The sequence below is a fragment of the Pecten maximus genome, chromosome 9 (assembly GCF_902652985.1).
Source record: "Pecten maximus chromosome 9, xPecMax1.1, whole genome shotgun sequence".
Taxonomy (NCBI): Eukaryota; Metazoa; Mollusca; class Bivalvia; order Pectinida; family Pectinidae; genus Pecten; species Pecten maximus.
The window spans coordinates 40,983,628-41,004,731 of record NC_047023.1 but is presented as its reverse complement, the minus strand read 5'-3'; the positions used below and the strand labels follow the sequence as shown (position 1 = coordinate 41,004,731).

The 21,104-nt window shown below is 36.2% G+C and overlaps 1 protein-coding gene across 1 annotated transcript; it reads right to left on the bottom strand.

The window, feature by feature from the left end:
* Positions 1-1,235: 1,235 nt before the first annotated feature.
* LOC117334957 (GTP-binding protein Rit2-like) lies at positions 1,236-18,947 on the bottom strand. Its single transcript, XM_033894822.1, has 5 exons — positions 18,695-18,947; positions 16,466-16,522; positions 8,431-8,504; positions 6,855-7,046; positions 1,236-6,519 (listed from the first exon to the last, which is right to left on the bottom strand). Exons 1-5 carry the CDS (start codon positions 18,789-18,791, stop codon positions 6,271-6,273), a joined length of 669 nt encoding a protein of 222 aa, XP_033750713.1. The 5' UTR covers positions 18,792-18,947; the 3' UTR covers positions 1,236-6,270.
* Between the last annotated feature and the right edge of the window lie 2,157 nt (positions 18,948-21,104).

The following is a 21,104-nucleotide window of genomic DNA, read 5'->3' as shown; positions in this document are numbered from 1 at the left end:
TTACATAAATTTTAATTTTTGGGGTTAAAAAACTTTAAGGAATTGATATCAAATCTTCATTGTTTACCAATTAATTTATAAGAAAATAGGAATGAATTATATCGTACATCAGCTGTTTTTCCTCTCACTTTTCAGAAAATATTTGGGGTAATAATGAGAATGATTTTGATACATTTCATTCGGGCGCTTCCATACTTTTATGTGGTGTTTTTTATACGCCCGACAAAAGACGGGACGTATTATGTTGTCATGTTGGCGGGTGGGTGGGTGGACACATATGGTATCCGGACCATAACTCCAATACTACTCGACCCAGGCTCTCCATACTTGACACAAATATACATCTTGAAGAGCCGGAGTGTTGCATACCAAAACCATGACCCTCACCCCCGTATTTGCGGAGTTATTCCCCTCTGATGATTTTACTTGTCCGGACCATAACTCCAGTACTACTCGACCCAGACTCTCCATACTTTACACAAGTATACATATTGATGAGCCGGAGTGTCGCATACCAAAATCATGCCCCTTATCCCCTTATTTGTGGAGTTATTCCCCTTTGATGATTTTACTTCGGGCACATATGGTGTCCGGACCATATCTCCAGTACTACCCGATCCAGGCTCTCCATACTTGACACAAATATACATCTTGATGAGCCGGAGTGGCGCATACCAAAATCATGCTCCTTACCCCCTTATTTGTGGAGTTATTCCCCTTTGATAATTTTACTTGTCTGGTTCAAATTTTGTAATTGCTCACCATTCACTTAATAATGGTATTAGGAGGCTGATTCTGTGCAAAGAGGTTCTTTTAATGTATATATTCTGTATATAAACATGTGAACTAATTTTTGTGTTGTTGTGTCTAAACCAAGGTTTCCCATATTTGCAACATACCGGTATATACATCTCATCATTTAAAGTTGCCATTCGGTTTCGACTACACACCATTATGTGTATCAATATCTCCTCTCAACTTTCCAACAATGATACTTCATTTTAAAGCATTACAACCTGTGAAACTACCCCCTTCCAAGTTTCAAATATTGCGGCAGGCGTATGTTGTGGCCCTCCAACAGGCCCTTGTTTTAGTTATTTTTGGAAATTACACGAAAATTTTAGTGAACTTTATTGACAAAATGGGACAGTCGAGACATGATTACGTGTAATTCTTGTGAATTGTAATCAGGGATTCCCATATCTGTCTTCAGTATATATGAAACAACACAGAGCTAAGATTTTCTCAATTTTATTTCATAATAACTTAATGTAACCTATAAATAAATGAATGATAGAAATGGATTATTGCACAGTAAACTTGAAAGAAAATAATAATAGTATACTCAGAATCCAAATTCTACATAAATATCCTGGTATAATGACCAGATAACAAGTTCAACAGTCAAGCAAAACAAAATATCAAAAGCACTGAAGCAAAGGAATAGGGAAAGTTCTATCAGTTTTCACTATTCTCACCATGAAGATTGTTCTCAATTAAGCCTAAAGGGCCCTAATACTGCGAACAGTTGAAAGTTTATCTTCAATATCCAGTGGTCCTACTATTAAAACAATCTTTTCTACACCCATGAAATATGTGGCGACGAAATCAAAGGCTCTGGACCCTCTTTCATATATAATACAAATTTGATAGCCTGTAATCCTATATTTCTGACCAGATCTGGAAGGGTCGGTGTGTTCTGTTCCATCATCACAATCCACCGTAAATACAGGAAATAACAGGCAGCTGATACAACTGACCAGTAGAGCTTCTATAAAATCATCACATGACAGGTTTTCTGCCTAGTGATTGGTCAGTTTTAAATCTGGAAACCACAAAATAATTAACTGATCTTTTCAATACGGCCCATGTTTTTCTATGGGTGCAAGGAAAATATGCAGAACCCTTGTATTTTGAAGTGTGAAATAGTTTTTCACTCATTTATGCGATACAAGTATTATATACATTTATACATGTACACAATATACTGATTTCGTCACTGCTGAGAAAAGTCTAACAATACAAATATTAGATATATTTTATACTTGTCAGTTTCCAGCATATGAAAAATACTACAATTTGGTGAAAATGTATTCAAATGTGTTTATACAATCTGGATATCCACACTGAATAAAATAACTTGATTAAGCCTAAAGCAGTAGTGCAAAAAATATTTACAATAAGAATATACTAAAATCTTGAAATAAAAACTCGCAGTAGAAATACACAGTAAAATTCATTGATCTTAAAACTACCAACGAGTTTGACAACAAACCTTCCTTTTAATATCTTGAAAGTTAAAAACCGGTAAAATAAATACTTTGTAACAAACCAAAAAAAACAATCCATAAAGGGAAAAACAACTTTAAAACTTTAAAGGCATGGAATCAAAAATTAAATAGTTTGGTAAAAGTAATTGGGCCCAAAACATACATTTCTAAATGTACATTACTGGGTTTTCTAAATCTCATGTGAAATAGCTGTTTCTCCATATACATTGGAGCACTGAGAGTCCAGTATCTTCGAAAATTCGATTTTGAAGTCCGGTGAACAGGATCAGTTTAAGAAGCTAAGGAAAAACTAAGTAACATGTACCTTGACCAAGGATTTGTTTTGAGATATTAACCATAGAATTTTATCAATAATTAGTAAAGAAGTATTTGGCAAGAAACCCTAGCATGGATTACTCTGGAGGCCTGTGGAGTGGTACATGTTACAGGAATAGACCTACCGGTAATAATATCAGAAGTTTATAATATATGATTATCCTTATTATCCTTTGGTACATAATACCAATTATTCAAAAGCAATGGCAATCTATCGTCATCTAATAAAGCTCTCTGTTCCAACGTGGGTAACTCAATGTAAAATAAATTTCCAGTCTAACATACAGAAAAAGACGTTGACAATGTTCACAAAATTTCTGCTTTAGTTATCTCCCTTTGATCAATGATAAATATACTAGATTATAATTAGAATTTAATATTTAGAATTCAATATATGTTTCTTACCACCTTTTATCTATCTATGTAGATAGATTCTACTAATAATTGATTATATATACTGTGCTTTGTATTTCCATAACTCTACATACATTTATTTTGTATGTATATGACTTTCAGTGTGATTTCCACCACAAAGGGATAAATGAAATAATGTTAACATGGAAACAATTTACAATTCTTTGTCAAATCTGGAAAAGGCAGTTTTGACCGACAACAGAAATTAAGTCTAAACCAGAATATATAAAACTCTTCTAATTAACTTAGAAACATCATAATTCACCCTGTCAACACCAACATCAACATTAAAATTTAAATCTAACCATTCAGACTCTATTTCAGAGGATTTTCTTAGGATTATCTAATGGGTTATAAAGCTACTTATTATAAAGCTATAACATCTTGATATTTTACAGTTTAATCTAACTATTTGGATTCAGCTAGCACTGCTGTGTATACTGAAGCACTATGTCCACAATCTTACTCCATTGTTACTGATCATATCAACCTCGACTCAAGTCTCTTTTAACATTATGATTTGATTAAAGTAAGCTTGAGAGCGAGATGTTGAAAATTGAGTGGAGTTTATATTCGATTGAAACATTTACACCAAAGAAAGTGACATTTATACTGTAATACCACAAATATATAAGTGACTTTCTACACACAAACACACTTTTACATGAAACACAAAACATTAGAATAGTAAAGGAATGATAAGAAAGCTGTTGACGTACAATGTTAACTTGGCCAGGAAGTTCAGTGTCGAATCTATTACACACTATCTGAAAATCTTACAGGGATACCTGAAACAAAAATACAACTTCTTGGAAGTTATTGATGAAGTGTATAGTCGATTAAAATCTACCAGGAAAGGCTAGGTTCTGTCTTGATTGACTTTAACTAAAATAATTCAAACTGATATATATATATATAAAAAAAACCCATTTGTAACAGTAGAACGTTCAACATGTAGTACATTAGTTTATGTAGGTATGCCAGTATGTGGAACCATCCCCACATGTCCCCACTTAGTACCAGGTGACACTCATCCCCATCCATCCCCAGTCAGTAACATGTAACAGCCATCCCTACGTGTCCCCACTTAGTACCAGGTGACACTCATCCCCATCCATCCCCAGCCAGTAACACGTGACAGCCATCCCCCACGTGTCCCCACATAGTACCAAGCGACACTCATCCCCATCCATCCCCAGCCAGTACCATGCGACTGCCATCCCCAGTACCAGGTACACCCATCCCCATGTTTCCCAGCCCAGTAACACGTGATAGCCATCACCATGCTTCCCCACATAGTACCAAGCGACACTCATCCCCATCCATCCCCAGCCAGTACCACGTGACAGCCATTCCCCATGCGTCCGTCCTGCACCTGTCCCAATCGATCCCATACCAAGATTCCTGTCACTCTAGACATGGCTGTCACTGGATATAATGCATGTTCCCGTCAATTGGAGGGGGCCTATTTTATAACTGTATTACAGGTAAGATGGAGGGTCCCTTCCAGGTATATTAACTGTGACATGTTCTGTTTATTGTCTTTCTTAACATTAGAATCTAAACAGGTAAGATGGAGGGTGCCTTCCAGGTGTATTAACTGTGACATATTCTGTTTATAGTCTTTCTTAACATTAGAATCCCACAGTTCCGGTCTGTACCTACTACTAGTCCACCAGAATCCCAGCTAATGCCACCACCGAAAGGTCCTTCCACCACTCCTTATCTTCCACCCCCATATCGGGCTCATGCCCCTTGTGCCCCTCCTCTACCGTACGGAACACCTTCCACTCCTTTGAGTAAAACTACCAGTATACAGACTATACTATATAAATGTATGTTGACATGGATGACTATGATGATCTTTATCATCACTCCATGCATTTGACCAGTCGAAAATAAAAATATAAAGGTAGACTTGTACCTTTCGTTGGCGGGAATATCACAGAAGGAAGTTAAGTATGAAGGGTAGGTACATACTGAGGAATAACAAGATGTACCAGGGGGACTTAGTACAGTGAGGACTTATAAGGTCATAGGTGGGACAGTATCCCAGGGAAACAGTCACATGATACTGGGACGGGTAGGGACTCACGGGAACCACATACCAACAAAAACTGATGTACAGGCCGAGTTACACCCCCACTCTTATACTACTTATAATGTATCTTCTAAAATCATAGTTATTAAAATTTTGTTTTTCTTGGGGAAGAAGATAGAACATATTCCAAACTAAAGATTACCAGGTCATTATCAGTAGAGGTCAATTTTACAAGATCCAGAGTAATTAACACATTTACCATATTCATTAACAAACAAAAAACATTCAGAAAAATATTTTTGTTGCATAGTACGGCTACTCTGTACATCAGTAAGGCAAGGAGACTCTGGCTTTTGAAAATATAGCATTGGACACAAAATTTTTTTGGCAATCATTGTCAGTCATATATTCATATTGTGAATAACAATGTATGACTTAATCATCAATAACATGAATATTTTGCAATATGTCATGAATGCTGTCTCCGAGCCCTCATCATTTCACATGTAACCATTTTCTTACATAAATCTGCGTAAATAGGTATACCAACATAAAATGATACAAATTAAAATTGCAGTGAAAAAGTCTTAAAAACTATAATACCTTTTTAACATTTGTCAATAACATTTTGTTCGTTTTATCATAAACAATTCATTTGTAAATTTTTATATAACAGACATCAAAACCGACATGATCAGTCATGTGAATGGCACACATACTCTGATATAAGTAATCATGTGTTTTTTACACAAACATGGACGCTTAACATACCACTAATCAAAACTCACATGAAACCTTCCACTTTTTCACAAACTTTCTCAATTTAGGTAAATTCCTTTTATTTTGCAAAATTTGGAGAGCATTATGAGAGTTAAAGAAGTAATGATATATCATATCCTTGAATTTCTCAAATGTTTTCTACTGTAAAATCCTAAGGCATTTTCTTAAGTTATAGAATTTTGTACCCCAGTAACACTAGGACCTGCACCGGACCTGACTAGAACTTCACACAACATCTCACTCGCAGAATAAAGAACCTAAATTCTACTCGGAAAACAGACACAACTACACCAGTCAACATTATCAAAGCAATACCCAATCTGATCACCAGTTGTACACTGATGTGACACACTGTTAAAGCACTCTTTATGTGAAACCCAAGCATTCTGCTGAGGACGGAGGATATTGAAGGCAATCCTAGATGAAATCTCAGGTGTTGTGTGACCTTGCCCCTTTTTTGAACACATTGAGACGACCAAACACAGAGCCTAGACGTCGGAACCCTTTTGGTTTGCGCGTTGATTTGTTCTCAAGTTCCCAAGCGTCAAGTTCTTTCCTTCGGATCTCCTGTACAAGTTTGTGGAACACATCATCAACACATTTCCTCAGAACCGCTGACGTCTCAAAGAATGGACATTCTAGCTGCCTGGCCAAAGCTAAACCCTCTTCAACAGACACCTGTATGGTATAAATATATACCTTTATAAATACTTACAAAAATGGGACATAAGTCTGGGAAAACTACTTGAAAGTGGAATTTTTCACCTAATACTCAGATTTTAAATGTCCAGGAATGCAACGATAATCAATGCAATTACAGGAGGCATGACAGCCATGTATAACTGTAACATAACTTAGACCTAGTCCTTTATAATCCCACTCTTTGATAAATTTCAGTCACCTATAATGCAATTACCAGTATAGTTTGACATAACAATGGTGAATATCATGACTTTCCTACATCAACTTTCCTGGCCCTAATTTTTCACTTTAACCACGGTTTTCTTGCCTACCTTTCTCTTTTCCTCCAAGTCACACTTGTTGCCGGCAATGACAATAGGGATATCCTCTCTACATCGTACTCGGTTGATGAGTTTCTTGTAGGTGAGTACCTCATCGAAGCTACGTCGGTCAGTGATTGAGTAACAGATGACAAATCCCTCTCCTTTCCTCATATACTGTTCCCTCATAGCATTGAACTCCGGCTATTATTCAAAACACACACATTACTAGGTTTGGTGGCTTAATTTTAACTTTTTCATGCTTAATGCAGAAAATGTTATCAGATTTTTTTAATTGAGTCCAGAACACCATTTCAAAAATTTTTGCACAAGGGTGCTCAAAACTGAGTCCTTCTACGACTCACTCCAATTGGACAAAACATCACCAGGGCTCAAATAACAACAAGAGGCCCATGGGGCCTGTATCGCTCACCTGGTTGGATTAGACCAAATGTCGAAATAATGTTCATATTCAATTTGTTTTATTTGTAAAACTCTAACAATGCTATTTATGGTTATAGTGTGGGAATCCGAACTGATTTAAAGATTAATGAAGTCCAGACTCTCTAAGGTCTGAAAGACCTCAAGAATTGTTTATAGAACATGCATTCATCACTTTATGACTAGTAGCGATTTAAAGGAATTACCTCTATTTCACCTATTGGGCCCCGCCCCTTTGGCCCTTCGGGGGTCAGAGTCACCATTTATGCAAAATCTGTTCCCCTGTTGCTGACCAAATTGGGTTCAAATCCATTCATAACTTGATATAGACTAGTAGCGATTCAAAGGAATTATCTCTATTTCCCCCACTTGGCCCCGCCCTTTTGGCCCCTTTAGGGTCAGAGTCACCGTTTATGCAAAATCTGTTCCCCTTCCCCCAAGGATGTTTCGGACCAAATTGGGTTCAAATCCATTCATAACTTTATGACTAGTAGCAATTTAAAGGATTTACCTCTATTTCCCTTATTGGGCCCCACCCATTAGGCCTCTCTTGGATCAGAGCCACCATTTATGCAAAATCTGTTCCCCTTCCCCTAAAGATATCTCTGACCAAATTGGATTCAAATCCATTCATAACTTTTTGACATGTAGCGATTTAAAGGAATTACCTTTATTTCCCCTATTGGGCCCCGCCCCTTTGGTCCCTTTGGGGTCAGATTCACCATTTATTCAAAATCTCTTCCCCTTCCCCCAAGGACGTTTCTGTCCAAATTGGGTTCAAATCCATTCATAACTTTATGACTAGTAGAGATTTAGAGGAATTACCTCTATTTCTCATATTTGGCCCCGCCCCTTTAGCCCCTTTGGGGTCAGAGCCACCATTTATGCGGTGACATGTTATATTGATAGTAAAACTGTAAACAAGGAAACTCTATTTGCATACATACATACAAACTTGGTTTGTCAGAGATTTTGTCATTTATCTGATCATACCAGTAATTTTACTTTATACCATACCAGTAATTTTACTTTGTACCATACCAGTAATTTTACTTTATACCATACCAGTAATTTTACTTAGTAAGATCATACAGATAATCAGATTTCATTACATCACTGATCATACACTTTGTAGATAGGGTCTTACCTGACCAGCCGTGTCCAGGATGTCGAGCTTGGCCGGTTCTCCATCAATTCGTGCCTGCTGCTGGTACGAGTCCTCTATAACAATAATAACAGAGTTGTCATTTCATGTTACACCAGTACCCAACAATGTTTTGTGATTTTACTGTAAAGGTTCCACATCTCTTACATGGAATAATTTTATAATTATGATTGGTTTTATACAAAACGAAAAGTCTATAACAACACTCCAAACGTTTGATCTTCTCTTAAATAATCAATTCAGAAGAAATTCATTAAATGCCTCTACATTTTGTATGCAATATTATAAACAATCATTTTTAGAACACTGTTATCCCTTTATTTCATTTGTTGGTGTTAATTAGTTAATTTCTATACCATGCACAATATAACTTGTTTTAATATGCTACCAGGTGACACAAACAAGTGACCATGCTAAGGAACATTTTAAAAAGTATTTGTAATTATAAAATCACATCTTTGAATACAATAATTAATGGCTAATTATAAGCAGCCATAAAATGCTTGGCTATCAAATTTTAAATTTCTGTTTCATATTTTTTTCAAATTGGCATTTAAGTGTATAAAGTTCTCAACTACTTAATTGTCTTTGATGAATAAATATGTAACTTTTCATTATAAAGAATGCAAATTAATATAAAAACACTGAAATATGTTTATATATACATGTATACACAATTAGTTGACACAAAATAGTGGTGACTAATGAGAATGTCCCATAACTGTATCTACATGGCACATTAAATTTAAATTGCATTTGTTAATAATACACAAGAAATGGAATATCTTTGAAAAATAAAAATGTATTCACTCAATCTCAGTGGAGACCACAGATAACAGACAAGTAAGGACTTTTATGTATATGACTGTGACTAATACCGTATAATTCTCATACATCTCGTATTACCGGGGGTGTGAGATTGGAACTACAGGGTCGTACAGGTACAACACACACCTGTACAGGATATCATGGTGTCCCCCGTACCGGTAGATACTTCCTTTGGAAGACCACCTCATAGCATCTCTTTTAAAGTTTTTAAAGAATTTACATAGAGTTATATCTCTTTTAAAGGACTTGAAGGTTGTTTGAAAGTAATGTAAATTTTGTATGAAAATAATATGCCACTACATTAATTTAGGTGTAATATGTGTTTGGTGAAATCGTAAATGTTTATTCTGTGACCCTGCAGAACCAACGTCTACAAGAAAAATGACTTTGAAACAGTTAGGATTTATTGAGGAAGATGAAACAAGTTCAAACAAATCACATTCCTTTATTTAGCTAATACATCATGTTACATAACATGTACACATCCCAGTCAGAGTTATCTCACTGAAATTAAACAAAATCTGAAAATGTTTATTTTCAATTTAAATTGTTTGAATCTTTATTTAAACTATTCCTGTAATATGACATTCTAATATTAAATTTCTTTGAAAGAACACCCACCGAAAGCAGTTGGGGACCTATGTAAAGATGCTACATCTCAAAGAGTTGAATACAAGAATAAGCTGTTATGACTTTTATACAATACCAAATGATACATACTTATGCTATTACACCCTTCCGAATGTTTGAGCTTTGTATTTTTTAAAATTCTTTATTAAACAAGGATTCAACAGAAGTGGATTAGTTGCCTGCGCCCACTTAGTTTATATGGTCACCATATTGAAACCTCCACTCAACATCTGAAGCCATATGTGGATGGTATCAATTGTTTGGCATACGTCCAGCAATAGATGGGATTTGACACTCAAACTGCAATCCCTCATTCATGAAAAAGTCATGTATTAAATTACATACTGAAGAGGTAGCAAAAAAAGAGTTAAGAATATCTTATGTGCAAAGGGTATAACTCCAAAATAATTGAGACAGGATGTCAACTCAAACTGTAAGTCCATTATGATTAGGTCTAATACAAAGATAGAAACTGATATGGCAGGCGGTTTGTTACAAAAAAATAACAAAGATTTTAATTAATTGATAATGAGAAATGTGTGAAGGGCCATAACTCCATCAAAACAAGGAATATTGACACAGGGCTCAAACTGTAAATCATTATGACAAATGCTCATCCTCAGTTACAGGTTAGTTTGACAAATGGTAGGAAAAAAAAAAAAAAAAAGTCAGGAAAATGGTGAATTATGCAAATTTGCATAATGGGAAGGGCCATAACTCCACCAAAAAATGGAATTTCGACAGAGTACAAACTCCTAACCTACTATATATATGATAAAGTCATATAACAAGTAACACATTGATGTTGCAAATGGTACAAAAACGAAAGTCCAGAAAACTATGTGTGACTTACAATGCTGATGGCACATGAGCATGGACAGATTGATCCCTAAGCCTGCAGGCGACACAATAATTGCATTCGGAAGAAACTGTATTGTGCCCAGCATATATATTTTGTAAAATACTTTTGGTTTTATAAGTGATCATTATAAGGATGCTGTTATAATTGTTTGGTGTTCATTAGATTTTAATTTATACTGTGGGTTGTTTTTTGTGAGAAACAGTGTATATGCTGCTTGCCAATGTAGCATCATCAAATGACCTGTTTATTTATTTTTTTTCCCTTTATAATTTGGTTTGTTTGGTTTGTTTTTTGTTTAACGTCCTATTAACAGCCAGGGTTATTTAAGAACGTGCCAAGTTTTAGAGGTGGAGGAAAGCCGGAGTACCCGGAGAAAAACCTGGCAACTGCCCCACGTAGGTTTCGAACTCGCAACCCAGTGGTGGAGGGCTAGTGTTAAAGTGTCGGTACACCTTAACCACTCGGCCACCGCGGCCCCTTCTTCCTTTATAATTTTACATTCAAAGAAACAAATGATTAACTATGTAATAGGTAAAAATGTACTTGATGAAATCAGCCTTTTCAAGCTAATGTCTCGTTTTTTTTATATTCTGCTGAAAATCTAATTACATACAATGTATACAATTTATAGATATGATTGTACATGTATATCAGAACAAAACAGACACTAAAACGATGTTTAGACATTCAAAACATATCCTGTTTGTTATCATTAAAGATATTTTTATGAAACTTTTTACAACACAAAACCTTTAGAAAGAGCAGGAAAAGAGTAAGTTGGTTAAGGAAATTGAAAATTTTTTGAGGGCTAAATTTACAATAGAAATGCTATCGGTTATTTTCAAGTGTCTGACATTAGAAATTACATGAAGCTGTCACATAAATTGGTTTTATCACTATTGAGATAAATGTTACAGAGATTGGCATCACCTACGCAGTATTTTTTTAGAAAGACACAAAAGCTGTCTAAATATCAACAATTTAACAACCACAAGCATTTGAAGGCATTGTAAACTGACAAAAAGACCAGGAAGAAATGTTTAAGGGCATTTGACACATGAGTGACCTTCAGGTAATTTTCTGAACCAAAATGAAATGACTAATCATCTAACTGGTGTTTTTTTGTCTAATTTGTTTTTGTCTGAATCATTCATTTTTCACTCTTTGACCTTTACATTTTTAAAACTTTTATCCCATGTGGCATGTTGAGAAAACCACTGGCTTTTGAGACCTCATATTTTTTTGTCTTCTATTCAGAGTTTGTTTACTATAACAAATTGTTGTGTCCACAATCAATTCCCAGTGACCTCACCACATCGGCTTGAGTATTAACCATGAGAAAAGTGACAATTTTCAAGTGTCTGAGTTTAAAAGCATGGCGATTGCTGAGATAGACTGAGGAGTACACAGCCTACCATGACTACTTGTTAAGTATATCTAGGCCTAGTTTTATGAGTTTTTATAACTCGCTAGTCATTCCTCATGAACAATGAACATGGATGTATTAATATGTAGACACACTATACTACACTGTCATGCTGTGATCGTGTCCAATTCTTAAAATACTGATTATTCTCAAAACAATAAATTCAGTCTCATCTTTTAAAATTATGCAATATACATAATACATACATTGTACGGTTAGCATTTGCTTAGACGGTAAGACCTACTCAAGTTCCTGATACTGACAACAAAACAAACAACTATATGTGATACAGTTTTGCATTATGATTCCCAGGGCTTTTTGGGGCCCATTGTTTGGGGCCATTATGGGCACCAGTCCCATTTGATATTTTTCATACTTAAGCCAAATTCCTATTTACAGTTTACCCCTGATTTTGATATAATGATTTTGGTATATTACAATCCCTCAATTATGTAACACATTCAAGGATTGGTTGAGAGCCATCATGTGTCTGGGAGACCACACTTTATGTCTCGCTTGTGCGCATCATGTCAAATTTCTCATGTTTTTTTTAACAGAGTTGTCGTTCCTGATATGGAACCCAGGTGTTCCAATCAACAAACATGGTGAACGAGAGATATTTCATCTGACAGACGCAGATGAAATCAATTATATTCTGCAGGCAAAGGACGCAAAGTGTGCAATGAAATGTTTTCAGGATTTTTTTTACAGGAATGTGGAAAATCTACCAACTTTGAATTGTACAGAATATTTTTAGTTTCTTAAGCAGATAGTCTTTATTGAGTCTGTATTTTAGTACAATATATGTAATAAACAATTCCCTTGGTTGTAGGGAGACATGACAATTAATTTACCCGAGGCATGTCATATTTCCCGGAGGCAAAGCCCTATGGAAATATGACTTGCTGCAGGTAAACAATATTGTCATGTTTCCCTACAACAAGGGCAATCAATGTATATTTCTTTTTCTTAATTCATATTTAAAGGTCCTATTTTCTTGTCCATCTAATTCCAAAATCTAAATGAATAATGCACAGACATCTAGATGTGTTTAAACACTACTGTAATATGTAGAGTAAGATGAGATGGCTAAATAAGGTTTCACAAGATTTCTACCATTAGTGGGTGTAGGTGTAAACCACAATAGGAAGTTCACACTATCTACATTTAACAACAATCCTGCGTCAAGACACTGGTCACACAGCAACTAGCAACTACTTGGTCCCAACTGTATGACAATGTCTTCCGCAGAACTTATCTCTTCATAAACTGTTGGCCAAAGGTCAGGCCTGGGATGTTGTATAAATCTATTTACGAGGAAAACTTCTATAAACAATGCATCATCTTCAGTCAGGATATTGTTATTTCCTGTTTAACCTTGAAACTTTGATTCAGAGCCATGTAATTAACACCAGTAGTGTAAATACTGGTATAAGCAAAGCAATTATAACAATCAACGCACTTGATATCTCTGTACATGTGTTTAATTGGAAAACTGAAACTGTAAATTTGGGTAATTCCAATTTATTTCACATATAAAGAGACTCTCACTAAACAAAAGTGTCCTGTCGGGTGAGGAGAACATGGGAACCAAAACGATAACAAATAAAGTAAACCCTACATATATAGTCAAACACAGAGACACAAATCTCACTCTAAAGGAATGTCGGGACAAAAACTGAAAATTCCCAAACAAATTAACAATGTCAATTTTATACACAACAGTTTTCCCTTACACCTACAATTCCATGTCCATAGAAAGTCAGTGAACCACGACACATTTAGCTTTAATGATAACTACATGTATAATGTAGGATCGATTTCCCCATATTTACATATACGGGAGTAGACCTCAGGGCTCACTGTGACACCTATACATTGATTAAGTCTTTATCAAACGTATATGCAGAGGTGCTATAGTTTATGTCAGGCTGGGCATTTTAAAGGCTGTATAAACAAAATTAAAATATTGACAAGAAAGCTATAAACTGCTCCAAACATGTATTGAACGGCACACATAGATACCAATATACTCTACAAACAGCTTACACAACCACAAGAGGGGATATTCAGTGCTAGTACGTTTCTTTATCAAACTTGTGCTGGACTACATACAGCAACCTTTTTATAACCAGTTAAAACTTCACAGACTTCACCTTGTTTTTGCATTGTTTAAAGTCCTATAACAGCTATATTGTTCGTAAAGGACAGGTTTTCCTCAATAAGCAAATGCTTCTGTATGCAATATTGGTTGCAAATTCTGAAGTGCTATATATGTCGCTTTAAAATGAAAAACTTTTGTCACCTAAAAATTTTACCCAGAATACAAAGCAAATGTGACTTCATCCTAGATAGATTTTACAACCTAATGCCATCTTCAACTTAGGTCTTTGAGAAATGCCAAAAACCTTTGAACAATCGCTGACTTACAGATGGACAACACATTAAATCTGTACTCCATAAATTGGGATTATAGACAGGGACTCCGATTAGACAGGGGTTGATTTAGCTAGGTTATACTGTACCTTAGTATACCTGGGGATGACAAATGGTTGGACAGGGATCTAGATAAGACGGGCTGATTTAGCTAGGTTATACTGTACCTTAGTATACCTGGGGATGACAAATGGTTGGATGGGGATCTAGATTAGACAGGGGCTGATTTAGCTAGGTTATACTGTACCTTAGTATACCTGGGGATGACAAATGGTTGGATGGGGATCTAGATTAGACAGGGCTGATTTAGCTAGGTTATACTGTACCTTAGTATACCTGGGGATGACAAATGGTTGGACAGGGATCTAGATTAGACGGGGCTGATTTAGCTAGGTTATACTGTACCTTAGTATACCTGGGGATGACAAATGGTTGGACAGGGATCTAGATTAGACAGGGGTTGATTTAGCTAGGTTATACTGTACCTTAGTATACCTGGGGATGACAAATGGTTGGACAGGGATCTAGATTAGACGGGGGCTGATTTAGCTAGGTTATACTGTACCTTAGTATACCTGGGGATGACAAATGGTTGGACAGGGATCTAGATTAGACAGGGGCTGATTTAGCTAGGTTATACTGTACCTTAGTATACCTGGGGATGACAAATGGTTGGACAGGGATCTAGATAAGACAGGGGCTGATTTAGCTAGGTTATACTGTACCTTAGTATACCTGGGGATGACAAATGGTTGGACAGGGATCTAGATAAGACAGGGGCTGATTTAGCTAGGTTATACTGTACCTTAGTATACCTGGGGATGACAAATGGTTGGACAGGGATCTAGATAAGACAGGGGCTGATTTAGCTAGGTTATACTGTACCTTAGTATACCTGGGGATGACAAATGGTTGGACAGGGATCTAGATAAGACAGGGGCTGATTTAGCTAGGTTATACTGTACCTTAGTATACCTGGGGATGACAAATGGTTGGACAGGGATCTAGATTAGACAGGGGTTGATTTAGCTAGGTTATACTGTACCTTAGTATACCTGGGGATGACAAATGGTTGGACAGGGATCTAGATAAGACAGGGGTTGATTTAGCTAGGTTATACTGTACCTTAGTATACCTGGGGATGACAAATGGTTGGACAGGGATCTAGATAAGACAGGGGCTGATTTAGCTAGGTTATACTGTACCTTAGTATACCTGGGGATGACAAATGGTTGGACAGGGATCTAGATTAGACGGGGCTGATTTAGCTAGGTTATACTGTACCTTAGTATACCTGGGGATGACAAATGGTTGGATGGGGATCCGGATTAGACAGGGGCTGATTTAGCTAGGTTATACTGTACCTTAGTATACCTGGGGATGACAAATGGTTGGACAGGGATCTAGATAAGACAGGGGTTGATTTAGCTAGGTTATACTGTACCTTAGTATACCTGGGGATGACAAATGGTTGGACAGGGATCTAGATAAGACAGGGGCTGATTTAGCTAGGTTATACTGTACCTTAGTATACCTGGGGATGACAAATGGTTGGACAGGGATCTAGATAAGACAGGGGCTGGTTTGGCCATGTTATACTGTACCTTAGTATACCTGGGGATGACAAATGGTTGGACAGGGATCTAGATAAGACAGGGGCTGGTTTAGCTAGGTTATACTGTACCTTAGACATTATACTGGGGTGACAAATGGACAGGGATCTTGATAAGACAGGGGCTGGTTTGGCCATGTTATACTGTACCTTAGACATTATATCTGGTGTCGACATAATGCTGGACGTGTGTATCCCACTCAGTGACCAGAAACTGACTTACCTATTGTAGGATCATGGTATTCCAAAAATCTGTGACACACAAATTGGATCACCAGAGCTGTGAAGAAATATGACAAGAATTTAGTTTATATACAAAATAACTTCTACCAAATATACAGTAATAATGCTCAAGGCCATATTGCCAACGATCTTGATAAACATTTTTCATCTATATATATATACATGTATATACCTTTATTTTGGTAAGGCTTCAACAACTTTTTACCTCAGGACAAGATTATCCTCTACCATTTTCTTTAATTAAGTAATTATTTCAGAATATTTCAATTAACCTGAAGAGCTCAAAAGCAGCAAGCCACAAAATCAAGTGTCCCAGTAATTAAACTGTCATTTTTTTTTCTCTATATAAAAAGAACTGATAAACAATCTTATTTAAATATGAATTCTAGATCTGTACACATTGAAATGTACAATTAATACCATTAAACTGATAAATACAAATGATAGGATTTTATAATATAGTAAACATTATACACATGTATAAGATTTCTTTACTGCCTGGGACTGATGTTAATCTGAGTTTTGATTATCATTTTACAATGTAGCCTAGTAAAATAAAACAATGAATGTAAAATCATGGTCAAGTGCACTGAGTGGGCTTTTTACTGTTGGTAGTATATCTAATGCCTGTTATAATTATTACATACATAAGGATGTCTGGAGAATGCATGTGTAATTAACAAGGATCATAAATACATTGTATACTGGTATGTCCCTATTGTCCCAGTCACTTTTTACATCAGAAATTAGCAAACAACAAAGTTCTAGATCTAGATGTATAAAACCTTTATAATTGACTTTTCAAAGATACTTTGTATTCAGTATTTATCTAGAATTTAGGGGAAACTACCCTTTTTGGACAAGAGGGGGAAATAAGTTCGGAAAAGGAGAAATTTGAAAAAATCACAAAGTTTCAGTTTTTTATTTTAAAAACACATTTTGCAAGTGAAAACAGCAAATGGCTAATAAGGAAAACAAATCTGGAGGATTTTTGGATATCATTGCCATAAGAATGAAAGGAAATACAATATTTTAGTGAATTTAACAGAAGTCTGAGGGGGAAAATGGAACAATATTCAGAGGGAAAGCTACCAATAATCAGTAGTGAAAAATCCCTAGATTGATCCCTGACAGGGCAGGTGTAATACATTTGTTGAATCATAGAATGCTTGTAACATGGCAAGGCAGTTATGCTCCAGACAAACTTTGGACACAAAGGGCCACAACTCTATATAAAAGGGCACATTTAAGATTGTCCTGTAATAAAATACACCTGTAGTGATTTATAAACGGCTGGGAAAAAAAAAAATATATCTCCTGACATTACCAATTGAACAGCTTTGTCAGCCAATGTAACAATTGTAACCAGGTTTTCAAAAGATAGTCTAAATGAGTATAGGCCTAAAACATACACCGTACCTTACTGCACATGTACTCCTGATTAATTGACATTCCACAAGAATGATATCTTAAATCGATTATTTCTCCCTTTGGCTTTAAAAAAAAAAATTTAATGTATAAATTTCACTTTACTTATTTTAGTGTTATACACACATTTAATTTTACAAAAAAGTTGCATATATCTAATCATTTTTTAATTATTATAAAGCAGCATTAATATTAGCCCGAGTTTTCTCTGGCCCTGTCACCAGACATGGTGACAGGGCCAGAGAAAACTCGGGCTACATTAGTATACATAAGTGTTACCACAACTAGATCAATCATATTGCTCAGTAACAAAGACAACATTCTTAGTATAATTGACAAGACACCAAAACATTGTGTATTTAATTACTGGACCCAATCTAACACTTGGACTTATCGCATAATAACTAGGGCAAAATATTTGGGTCTTGTATCTTTCAGATAAGATGCGTAAATTAGACCAAGTTCACGCTGTATTGAATTGTTGCCGTAGATAATACACACTGATGAGTCGTCCTGATGAGTTGATATATTTACGGCTGTATTATTGGTGTATTCTGACATCCAGAGGTGCACCTGGAGGCAACACACGTCACAGCTATCATCAGCTTTCTCGCTCACCAGAAGTAAACAACCATATCGCGGTCTCATTTTATCGACTTTTGTTTCGGACTGAAATGATTTGAATTGTTGTGGTTTGACATTCCTTACATGACTCACGGACATACTACTGTATAAAGTAAACAATCAAAGGTAAAAAAGACGACAAACTTGTGACACTTACCACTTTTTCCGACTCCACCATCACCCAAGATGACAACTTTGTAATCTCGCACCCCATTTGATTTGGAAACTGCTGAACTCGATTCCGATGCCGACATTTCAGGCCCAATTTGTCATTTCCAGAAAGGAGATAGTTGTCGGTCTTTAACTGTTCCGGCTACCACTCAGGTGCACCGATCGATTGTAAATAAACGTCAGTGCTTTTGGACACAACTTTATATGACAAGGTCTCCTTCTAAAAATAAACACAAGGTACTGTTGGTGAGAGAAAATGAGTCATGTGCGTGTTTGTTAACATGGACGTGATTGGCTAAGACTAGATATGACCATCGTTTTGATTGGCTTCTACGATAGCCTCAGTGCTGTTCATGCTCGAATACACACTACAATACACACATACACTACACGAAACCTTACTACGTATACTAGACATAATAAATTGACTGGTAGCGAGGAGCACACAGTGCTGTCTACACAAACTTGCATTTTTTTTTTTACAGAATTGCATTATTTCTCCGTTATTATTTTTTTTTTTTATGAGACGTTTGCATGGCAGGATTTTTTCGTTGTTTGTTGTTTGACAATTACATCAACAAACTTTTGAAGTAGGAAAAAAAACTTCCGATTTAATTAAAAATTTTATATGATTTTTGAACATACTTTTAAAAGTATCACACCGGAGCAGAAACAAAATAGTTAAGTTTGTGAATTTTAATTTGAAAATTGTACAGTTTGATTTCAACATCACCCGTCCAATATTTCACCAGAGACCTATATATACCAGGTCTCTGTATATACTAATTAGTATATAGGTCTCTGATTTCACTAACGAAACTTAAAAAAAAGAGTATATGTATATTTATTTAGTACCTCGATCATGTATAGGTTAGCGCATGTTAATGCAGACTTGCCTTATTGGTATACGACGTCATGAGGTTTAGAAATAAATAAGATAAAGATAGGGCTTGGATATCGATAAAATGAGAACGTTTTCCTTTCATTGATAATTGGTCAATCACAGTAATGTCAATTCTCAAAGTGAGAGCTGTGGCAATGACAGCAACATGCCTGTATCATAATGAGCATATTGGACAATATCTTCGACCCCACAAATAAGTTTAGCATGTCCATCTTTATAGGATGACCATGACAAACGTAAAAGGAACCTGCATATCTAGAAACGGATCTATGCGGGGGGAAATTAAGATGTTACTGTGTTAAAATTGCTATCAAGAAATGGAAAATTCACAGTAGTGATAGCGAATTCATCAATCACAACGCTTATCGTACAGCGTTATGGAAACGTACCACTTTCAAAGAAAGCATTCCGACAGTTAGGAAACTGGACACAATTAAGCTGCAACAGCTGGACATATGCAGATTCATGATTTGATTCCAGCATGTTGGCCTTCCAAAGTTTTCCCGAACCGAGCTAGACAATCTGACCTGTTGTTACTCGGTTCTCTGTCCACAGGGTCTTGACACCAACCTATGACCCAGAATGAAAAAAAATAACCCTATGGTCGACCCCAGATCACTTATACTTATCATTGACAATGACAATGGTTCATAGGTACGTGTTAAACCCCTGTCCTGTTACCCCTTCTCTTCTTTTTTTCACGATCATCCACCGAATAACACATGACAGGATCGAGTATTCCCCTTTCCAAGATTCAATATTTCAATACATATAAATCAAGTATTTCTCTTATATATGATATGTAAAATGGGTCATCCATTTGTAACATTCATGATGTACTTGACGGTCTATACACTGTGATTGAGTATATTTAATGTCCCCCCCCCCCCCCCCCCCCCAAGTATTTCTAAGAATTTATTAATATAAAACAAATCCAGACATTTTCCGAAGTGTAAATCTAATAATTGTTAAACACCCTTAAACCTGTTATGCTAGTCGACAAGATTGCCTAGTCCATGCTTAGGGCTTAGTTTAGTCCGCTGCACTAGATTGACGAGTCTATGTAATCTGTTAGACCACAGGGACTTGATAATTAGTTACAGTCTACATGTATTTGGACCTCCATTAGTGTGTATAGCACATTTTCAGACGTTCAGATAGATCAAAATTCAGTATATAATGAACATCGGGGGAGCCATTTTACCGAATTTTGATCTATCCCCCCCGAAACGTCTGAAATTGTGCTATACACACTAGGGGAGGTCTGAATACATGTATACTGTAACTAATTCTCAAGTCCCTGTGGGTTGGATCAGATATTGCCGAGCCCTTGCTTGGTTTAGCCCGCTGCAATAGATTGCCAAGCCCATACTTGGTTTAGTCCACTGCACTAGATCAGATATTGCCGAGCCCTTGCTTGGTTAGTATGCCGCATTACATCAGATATTGCCGAGCCCTTGCTTGGTTTAGTCATCCGCACTAGATCAGATAT